This window comes from Taudactylus pleione, unplaced genomic scaffold, assembly GCF_031769625.1.
Source record: "Taudactylus pleione unplaced genomic scaffold, aTauple2 ptg000038l, whole genome shotgun sequence".
NCBI lineage: Eukaryota > Metazoa > Chordata > Amphibia > Anura > Myobatrachidae > Taudactylus > Taudactylus pleione.
Genome location: NW_028284440.1, coordinates 5,867,150 through 5,877,885, shown reverse-complemented (window position 1 = coordinate 5,877,885; position 10,736 = coordinate 5,867,150). Strand labels below are relative to the sequence as shown.

The following is a 10,736-nucleotide window of genomic DNA, read 5'->3' as shown; positions in this document are numbered from 1 at the left end:
CAATGTAAACGGGGTCTGATCCAGCTCTAACATGAGCTGGTACCATGTTCGAAAACAGGGTTTGGACACAGATTTTTGGTGGAAAAGGGGTAATAGGTTGCACAAGAATATCTGCAACACTTGAACTTGTTTTAAATAAATAATTTCATTTTTCAAAAACTGTACAATGTATCACTTATCATGAAACAACTTCTGTAGCCTCAGTGAAGTAAAGCTTTTACATAGTTTAATCTGTGTTACAAGATCTCACACAGTCAGGACAAGGCTAATCAGTTATATTCAGACAGATATCGAACAACTAGATCAGCACTTCACAGTGACTTACTTATTTAAGCAATAATACTGTACCAACAATATTGTGCTTCTATTTCATGAATTTTCAAACAGGAAAAATAAGTGTGTTTGTTTTGTGTCCCAATACTAGCTGGAAAGCAGAAAAGTCTTTGCTCGTTTTATGGCAAATAAAAATACAGCTAAGCATTTTTATTCAAATTGATTTTCCAGCTGTTTTTACTTGGAATCTGATTGAGAATGATGGATAAGCTGAGAACAACAGCCATGAGTGTTACTGCTGAACAGAAAGATATACAGAAAAATAATTTCTACAGAAAGTAAACAACTTAAAGTTATTTTTTTTCCTAATGGGGGGGATTATTCAGTACAGGAAGGATATATTCTACACATTAAGGGGCATATGTATCAAAGCTTGATGTGAGATAGATATATATCACCAACCAATCAGCTTCTAACTTACATTTTGCAGGCTGTTTAAGAAGTGATAGTTTGGAGCTGATTGGTTGGTGATATATATTTCACAATTTTATCTCACACCGAGCTTTGATACATATGCCCCCATGTTCTACATTTTTAAACATTTAACAAATAATTTGCACAGACTGAAAAACAAACACTGAAGCTGTGTGTTTGGTGAGTGTGTATATATATATATATATATATACACATATACACACACACACGTATGTGTGTGCAGTATTCTACATGTGTGTTTGTAAGTGTATTTGTATGTATGTGTGGTATATTGCAGCAGATGAGTAAATGAGTAATACATTACTTGTTATAGATATTATGACTTAATTTGAAAAGGACCTGAATATGCTATTGGCGTCTACAGAGAACAAACATCATATCCCCAAATATTTATTCATTTTTGTTAAAGCATCACACACTGTGTTTAAGTCGCTCCGCAAGTCTTGCACAACATTTTCAATACTCCTGGTGTCCTTAAGGATTTGAACACTCTGGGTGTAAGGATTGAAGTAGACCGAGAAGGGTCGGTTGATTGACTTTGCAAACTCTCTAAAGGATTAAAAGACAAAGTTAAAAATGCACTTTAGGATCATATCAATAGTCAGAAATGTTCTCTATAGTTTCCTCTTTTTTTTCTCTCTCTCTTTCCTTAATAACTAAATGTACCTCATCTTTTCCTTGGCTTCATCAAAGCTTTCTGACACAAAGTACAAATCCTGAAAGGTAGTGATAATACATTCTTGCAAGCAAGTTGTCTTTGGATCAAACGTTTTCACAGTAGCTTTGTCAGACAAGGCATGCTGCAAAAAGAGAAACCAAACACACCTTTTAAAACAGGGCTTCAGGAAATAAAGGGAAATAAATCTCACAAGTCACTTGTTCTAGGTTTAGCATATAAGAAGGTGAGCTTACATTTTGAAGATATGATGATTCAAAATATTTAATTTCATTTTAACATAAAAGCATTTTATTTCTATTGTGATTTCAGTTATTGTTTGATAAATCCGCTTTCAGTGTGCAGTAGGCTGCTGATCAGTCTTTGAAAGTGGTCTCACAAAACTCATTTAAAGCCAGGGTACAGTGCACAGAAAGTGTTTCATGGCTTTAGGATAATTAGACATTATCAGAAGGCAGAGCCGTAACTAGACTTGTTGGTGCCCTGTGCCAGAGAGAGCATTGGAGCCCCCTCACCCCATTTTTTAAATAGGGACATAAGACAGTGCACCTGAAAAAGGGCCATGGCCTCATGGGGAAGGGCCAGGGAAGAGATAGGGGAGGCCAGGAGATGCTGGGGATAAAAAAAGAGGAAACTACAAGTGAGAAGGATAATAAACAGGAAAATTGACAGGCCCAAACAGCGCCCCCTGCCTTGCGGTGCAGTGTGCCATGGCACAGGTCGCACTACCCTAGTTACGGCCCTGTCAAGAGGTGATCACTCACTGTTGGTTAATTATTTTGCCATAATTTAACCATTAGAAAAATATCATTTATTTTGAGTGCTGTGACGTTACATTTTAGAAGCATTTCATAGTGGGATGCGTAATTATCAGTGAAGGTATAACACACATATATGAGGATCCCCTTATATAAGCAATTATTCCTATATTATAATATCCTTATTTTTAAAGTGTGTGTGTGTGAAGTTTAATTTGAGTGAGACAAATATACAGTACAGAGGACAACCAAATTCATTGGTGTTTTACATTGTTGTTGATGGGTTGATAACTCATAGGGAGTTTTTGACTCTAAAGAGTTATTTTACAATAATACAACAAACATTAGTTATTAAGGAAATACAAAATGAGTCTAACCTGAACAGTATGTGCAAAAGTTGTCTTTTATTTATGCCTTTAAAATGTCCAAAAATATTTATCAAATGATCACTGTAGCCATTATTTCAACATAGTATGAATAAATAATGTACATAAACCAGTGATCATAAATAACACTAGTATTACTCAGGGCAAAAACATAATGTTGTAGCCAGGATCTCAGTCTCTAAAAAACCAATAGTTTATAGACTAAACTGACCTGCGGCTCTATGTGCATTAGAAGGCTGACCGCTGAAGTGAAAGCATGAATTATTGAATGTGTAAGTAGGATGTTAGATCAAGTAAAACATATAGACAGTCTGCTAATCTCGAACATATGTTTCACAGCTATGGGCTGCTTTGTTAAGGTGTGAGGAGTCAAACTATATTAAAATAGCTTCATTATACAGTGAGTAAATTAAAGCATTAGAACTCAATGTAGATCTGTAATTTAGTCATTATACAGTTAGTCGAAAACTATAGTGCATGTGGGTTGGGTACGGGATGCTGGCGGTCGGGATGCCGGTGGTCAGAATACCAATAATGGCATCCCAACAGTCAGAATCCCAATGCCTAAAGGTAAGTTGCCTAACCCTAACACCTGACCCTCCCCCTAACCCATCTTTCCTGCAGCCTAACCCTAACCCTCCCCACCGCAGCCTAACCGTTACCTTGCCCTCCGCAGCCTAACCCTAACCCTCCCCACTACAGCCAAACCCTAACCCTCCCCCTAGTACCTAACCCCTAACCATAAACCTAACCCTCCCCTTAACCCTAATACTTACTGTCGGATGCCAGCATTTGGGATCCTGGTGCTGAGATTCCAACTACTGTCAGGATTCTGAAACCAGTATTTTGAGCAAAAGCATTCCGATCACTGGGATGTCAAATACATCCCGTGGATACCCCAACCTATTAGGCCTCATTTAAATGTGTTTTGGCTCAAATGAACACCTAAAGTAAAGGCTGAAAAATTTAACTGTAAGCAGTTTGGACATATCTTAAAATATGCACCATCCGAAATAGTGTGTAAAAATGCAGCCATATCAAGGATTAAAGAGCATCAAGATATGCTGTAAGTGTATCTTGGCAGGTCATACTAAATAAGTCATTATTTATCATCTCCTTCTTGACGTATTATCTATCAATTTAAATTTGGGTAAAATAAAAAGAGTAATGTAAATACATTTTAATGCCCAGTGTGGAAAGGACACTGGCACTCCTAGCCTGTGGGGGACAAACATGTGGGGTACTCCTGTGAAAGTATCAATCAGAACCAGACTACACAAATACTAATATTTTAAAAATGTGCTTTTATTGTTTGGTGAAGGCACAAGGCCCCATATAAAATGATTGAATGAGACTTGTTGTTTTTGCCTTTTAAAGACATTTATTTATTACAGTGCCGTAGCTAGTGCTCTCGGCACCCAGTGCAGACATCACATGGATGGAGCATGGCCTGCACCCAGCGCTGGGAGCGAATGATTACAGCAGTGCCCGATGCATCCTCTAGGGTGCTGTAAGGGCAGCTTTGTGACCTAAGGATGCTCCAAGCGGCACTGCTGCAGAGCTTCTGGCACCCTGCAGGAGCTGTGTGTGAGCGGCGGTACTGCCCAAAGAGCGCTGTGCTCTGTGTGGCTGCACCGCTCACACACCCCTAGTTACAGCCCTGATCTGTTGCAACCTGGACTTACATGTGTGTGACCAATAAATATAACATATTTAGGATCTGACTTCCGGTGGAACTAACAAGGAGCAAGCTAGCACATATAATCAGTGGTGGAACTAGTGGCGGTGCAGTCGGTAGCTTGCTCTGGGGCCTGCTGTGATGCAGGGGCCCATAGCGCCTGCATCCAACAGCGCCACTGCACCCGCCGCCAGTGTACCCCGGGCCCCACAGTATTTAAGTGTAGTGTAGACCGCAGTGAGAGTGGTCCACACTACATAGTAACAAATACGCCGCCACCAGCGGTGGTGGTGGTGTTTGTTATAGCAGCCAATGAGAGTCAGACAGCCAATGAGAGTCAGACAATGAACAGAGGCGGTGGCCGCTACTGGGGCACTGTATAGGGGGGACTACTACAGTGGGCAATGCATAGGGGGGACTACTACTGGGGGCACTGTATAGGGGGAACTGCTACTGGAGGTAATGCATAGGGGGGACTACTACTGGGGGCACTGTATAGGGGGGACTACTACTGGGGGTAATGCATAGGGGGACTACTATTTGGGGAACTGCATAGGGGGATCACTACTGGGGGCACTGTATATGGGGCACTACTGGGGGCACTGCATAGGGGTACCACTACTGGGGGCACTGTATATGGGGCACTGCATAGAGGGACCACTACTTGGGGCACTGCATAGGGGGGTCCGAAGCATATTCTTGCACCTGGGCCCACCACTTTCTAGTTCCGCCACTGCATATAACCATTATCATACTATTACATATATATTACATATACAGTATAAGGTAGATGTTTGCTAGAAAAACCATTAGACATGTGAAAGTGAGAGCTAACATACTGCATAGACATAAGAGTGGACATACTACATATTGAGCGCTACAGCTAATAAAATGATTACTACACCAGAATGTATGCTAAAAATCTCCCCTTCTCTTATACATCTTATATGCCTTTACCTTCTGTTTCATGACATTGTGCATAACTTGTATGCATTATGATTGCCTCAATGTAAAGTTCAGCAAAATATTTTGCCACTTTTAAAGGATATAAATAATAATATCTCAACATTGAATATGTCACTGTTTCTATAAGATAAGTAAAAGTGGCTAAACATGTATTAAGATTAGAGATGTGCAGGTTCGGTTTTATTCGGTTCTTATCGCCAAATTATTGCAAGTTCCTATTAGTTCGGATTTGTCTTATTGGCTATCCAAAGCATGTGACAACTGGATAGCCAATATGATGCCATTTTTCAGATCCCAACATATTTGAGTAAATCCGAGTTAAACCAAACGCACATCTCTAATTAAGATCCCATTACCTCCATAAAGTAAATAACTTCTTGGACTCTAATTGAATCCAGTCGAGCTCTAACTTATGCTGGGCATACACTATGAAATTATCTGTCAGATATCTGTCCAATCTGGCTGGTTGGAATGAAAACCTGGTAATGTATGGGAGCAAATAACAATAGAAATTTGCTCCCAAACACTAGAAAACGGACCAATTTTCCTTCCCACCAGACAGATCTGACAGATATCTGACAGATAATTGTAGAGTGTATGTCCAGCATTAGATGTAAGCTGAATTAGACTTCTTTCTATTTGAAGTGGTGGAAATGTAATTTTTTGTGGTTATCAAATCTATTTCCTTATCTTTTCACTTTCAAAGTATATTCTTTGGACACCTAAATGTTGGTAAATCACCCTGCAATCATACTAGCATCCCCTATAACCCAAAATGTTAATCTGGTAAGAATTACTTATTAAAGAGAAATCATTTATTATACCAATTTACTGTGCAACATTGAAAAATATTTAATTAACTGACTGCAACTGTAATATTACAGCACCTTTAAATCAACAGAAACAGGACACACTTGGCTGTGGTTTCAACTCATACTGTAATAGCTGAAATCAAAGCAGTGTTTTGCTGGACTTCCTTAATGATGCTCTTACTAGTTGTAGCAAATGTACAGTGATATAGGGGATTCTAAAATTTAGGTCACTGTGTCAGGTCTGTGATAAATCATGCTGAAGTATATGACATGTCCCTGAGATAAAATGGAAGACTGTACATGGTAACAGTTACAGTATAGCAACATGCACAGGTATAGTATTGTATAGCTTCTGTTTTTTAGAATATTGCTATAAATTGATTAAAAAAAATATTAGGATTTGATATATAAAATTAAAAGACATTTTTAAATATGCTATATAATGCAGTACTTTAGAAATAATGCAAATTCTATTCAATTGCTACAATATTTGATTGTTGTTAGTTATATTGAATACATGCGGGAACACATTTTCTGGGTATAAATATGTTTTCAAGCATCCAAAAAGTATCATTAATCAGTTCTCTGCCTATTTCAACATATGTTTTGCTTCCATTGTTGTACTGGTATTTCTCTTTTTCTCAAGATTTTTCTCAAACTGTTTTTGTTCCCTGTATGCAAAGTCCTAAATACAATTTTAACATATTAATGTACATCTCAGACAATTCTCTAGAGTAAAACACAAAGCAACCAAAACAGCTGCAGTTTCCGACCTGAGGTAATATTGAGAATTTTTTCTTGCTCGTTTCTAAGCAATGTAAAAACAAATTATGTCAATTAATATCAAAGAAGACTCTTGGTCCCAGTGAGCATTCAGAAAATGAAACACCTCACGCATGGTTGTACTACATGAATGTTACATTGTTGTAACACAGTAGAGCTGTCACACAATATTTGTTGAAGACAACTCAGACTCATCCTTAGCAGCAAAACAGTGTAGTGTCTCAAGTTAAAAAAGTAGATTATTTTGCTCTTGTAAATCCAGATTGTTTCAAGTGAGATGACAATGGGTGACTGACACATTGTGGAAAGAAATCAGTCCAAACACAACACTGCCATGTTGAGGTAGATGGTTTCCTGTAGCAACCAGGGACAGTAATCTGAATATGATAATCTAAAGATGAAAACATATGTACTGTACTCCATTAGATAAGAGAATCATTGGGGCATATCTAATTGAAATTGGAATACTTTAATAAAGGTTAACACATGATTTAAAATGCTTCTTATTTCAGCTTATTATACAACTTCCATAGTGATAATACTGTATATTGCTTATATGTATGCATTATAAATATTCATTATTAATGCAAATGCTTAAACTACAGATGTGCTATGGCCTATTCTAGTAGAAATCATGTTGTTATATGATTCACATATCCAGGAACAACAGTCAATTCATAAAAAAGCATCAATCATCTATAATGTATGCCGTCATCTCTTGTCAGCTGATCACCTATGCAGATGGTGTCATCTCCATTTGTGTTACATATGAAATATAAAAAGCATCCCTCACTGCAGGATACTACATAAAAGTATAACTGCAGAATTTGTATGCTTACACGTACTGCACATGCATATAAATTATTGCCAGAGCTTAGATAAAAAAACAAAAGCAGAGGGAAATGTTCACATAATACCCACCACTGGCAAATTTCTATATTATTTCACAAACAAATTTTTCCACGTACTTTCAAATGTATCCACAGAATGCTGAAAGGCAACTAATACCTGCCTCTTGGCAGCACTGAAAATTGTCCGCAGAATGATTCTTTATTATAGAGTACCTGTAGCTAAACCTCTGTCACTAAAAAGTGATATGTGCCATATTGTTCCTTGGATAATGGGTCTTGTTGCCTTGTAAAATGGTGATTATGCTTTATGAACTATAGATCTTTAATATTACTGGGAACTTGAAAGATACTGTCTACTTTGTGATGATCAACTACCAAAGTCTAGAATTTATGATTTTATTTCCTGGGGTAATACACCACAGTTACTATTTGTTCTTCTCAGGTTAAGAATGATTTTAGATTGCAGTGGCATACAGTCTTTCAACCAGTACTTCAATTCTGACTATGCCCTTAAGCCAGTACCTGCAACATAACAAAGGATTTCAAAATAATTGTGTATTTATGGTCTGTCTTTGAAGAAATCCTAAAGCTTTTGTCACTTGAAGTATAATTTTTTTTATACGTGTTTATATTTGAAAGTCTTTTGTCTGCAAACCTGATATTTGTTTGCTTATTTCTTTGGTTATTTTCTTTCTTGCTTTTAAGGTCCTATTGAAATACACTTTTTATTTTCCTTTATTAAATCAATGTGCTGCTTTTCAGTCAATATTTCATGGCAAATTAAGTAAAAAAATACTCCAGAGTGCTTGGTGAATATTGTGTACATGGATATTACAAGCACAATAATGTAACAATGCTTTCAACAGAAAGCTGTGCTGTCAAAACACCAGTTTTTTAGGTAAAGAAATGCATATGTGATAAGAACCCGCAATTTACATAGACTATAATGGGAAGGAAATGTAGCTACAGTACAAAGTGCTGTTATCTTTTCAAAATCAAAATTAAATGGAAAAAATGTTTTTTTCTTAGGTAGAAAAACTATCTGCTGTAATTGGGACTTACGGGAGATGTACTAAGTTTTGAAGAGAGATAGAGTGGAGAGAGATAAATTATCAACCAATCAGCTCCTAGCTGTCATGTTACAGGCTGTGTTTGCAAAATGGCAGTTAGGAGTTGATTAGTTGGTACTTTATCGCTCTTCACTTTATCTCTCTCCAAAGGTTAGTACATTTATCCCAAGGAATGTTGGTGGGTATAATTTATCCTCTTTGCTGCCAGAAGTCTTTACCAAATTTCCACCACAGTGGGTACCATCTTTAATGTTCCTACTTTGCATAGGTTTTGCTTTGTCACTGTTTTTTGGGAAATTTTTTCTTTGTTTTGGTATTATAGTTGTGTAAGAAACTTTTTAAGTGTTATTTAAATTTATAGGAATTTTAGGGGGAACAGTGAAATGTTTAAAAGAAATAATAACTTTTCGGCAATTCTTCCAATACCTACTTTCAGAAAATTTATTCAACCGACCTATGAAATATATTCCTTATTTTATTCTACGCCTTGTAATATTTACAGGGATATATACCACATTCACACTACTACAACATCACATATTGTACTGTATTGTATATTCATGTTATAAACATCATAGACTTTGTGAGAGAGATAAAACAAGTCATCAAATAGGTGTATATGTGAACAGGTTTGTAGGTGTAGCAGAGATCCAGTACACACCAACCGATGGCCTGAGACTACAAACAGCCCAATTGCTTATCCAGTGGAGTGGTTTTATTGGCATTATATGAGATACAGCTGTACTCAATGTTATACACTGGTTTGATGGAGCATAGTTTGAGCAGAGCAGGATGATATACAACTCAACAGCTGGTGAGTGTATCTGTTGACCAGGTAGCTGTATAGGGATGCTGGCAAGAATTGTGGGTGTTGGTAATATTGGGAGACTACTGTCTCCCACTGGGACATGCAACACAGTGAAAGGTGTCATCACGAATGCACAGTGCTATGAGCCACCACATTCATGACTGCTCACATTACCTGCCTTCATCCTGGCCATAATCCAGCAGCCTGGCTCCCACTGGCCTCTTGCATTCCAGCTGTTGCTTGGCAGCCAGGTCTCTACAGTGGCTGCACTGCTTTATGGTCCCAGCCTTTACTAAGCAGCCAGGACTCTTCCTGGGCTATTTCTCTATATGCAGCCCTCCTGCTGCAGCATGATTAATTCTGGGGGGGTCTGTCCTGGCTGGGATAATCTTATTGGCCCCTGCTTCTGGTAAAAGGGAGAGTTGTCTGTCATGCTCCTGCTGTGACTTTGGTCTCTGTCTACATTGAATTCCAGTCGGCATTCTTCTCAATATTATTCACCTTGTCTTTGTATTGCTCACTTGATTCCTGTCTGTGTTATACTGTATACCTGTCAGCTTTGTACTCCACCTCACTGCTGCTAGCAGTATACTTGTATATTCCTGTCTCAAGTTACGTAGTGTCTGTCTCCTACTCCTGCCTAACTCTTTACTTAGGCTCCAACTATCCTTAGTTAAGTCCTGGTGACATCGAAGAACTGGTGATAGTATTCATCTCTAATGTGATTTCTAGAGTGAGCCATAACATTTCCTGGGTGTGGCATAATATTATAACTGGTCAAAAATATTATCTGCAATAGGACTCCAAAATCATTATGGAAGCTGCTCCACCTAACCCTGCTCATATGACTGTTAATCAGATACAGAGCCTGTCTCAGGTGGTTCAAGATTTATTTCTATGCATAGCTGCTCAAGAAGAGATTCTTAGCTCGACTCTTGCAACTCATATATCAGTAATTGAGCCTGTATGTAAAAGTTACATCTTCCAGATCACTTAGCTGGACCCTGGAAGCTTTTTTCAGACTTTAAAGAGGGCTGTAAACTAAACTTTCAGCTGATACCTCTCTCCCCAGGGTATAAGCAACAGAGGGTAGGAATCATAATTTCTTACAGGGGGACCAACAGACATGGGCCTTCAGTTTAAATCCTGATCACCCTGCATTATGGTTTGTGAAGATTTC

At 38.0% G+C, this 10,736-nt stretch overlaps 1 protein-coding gene across 1 annotated transcript in view; it reads right to left on the bottom strand.

The window, feature by feature from the left end:
• Positions 1 to 364: 364 nt before the first annotated feature.
• The window catches only part of TPH2 (tryptophan hydroxylase 2), a 420,033-nt gene continuing 409,661 nt past the window's right edge, over positions 365 to 10,736 (bottom strand). Inside the window, exons 10-11 of the mRNA XM_088452471.1 lie at positions 1,435 to 1,568; positions 365 to 1,317 (exon numbers count right to left, since the gene is read on the bottom strand). Of these exons, the coding sequence (XP_088308597.1) occupies positions 1,143 to 1,317; positions 1,435 to 1,568 (309 nt within the window). The 3' untranslated portion in view covers positions 365 to 1,142. The remainder of the gene's footprint in view (positions 1,318 to 1,434; positions 1,569 to 10,736) is intronic.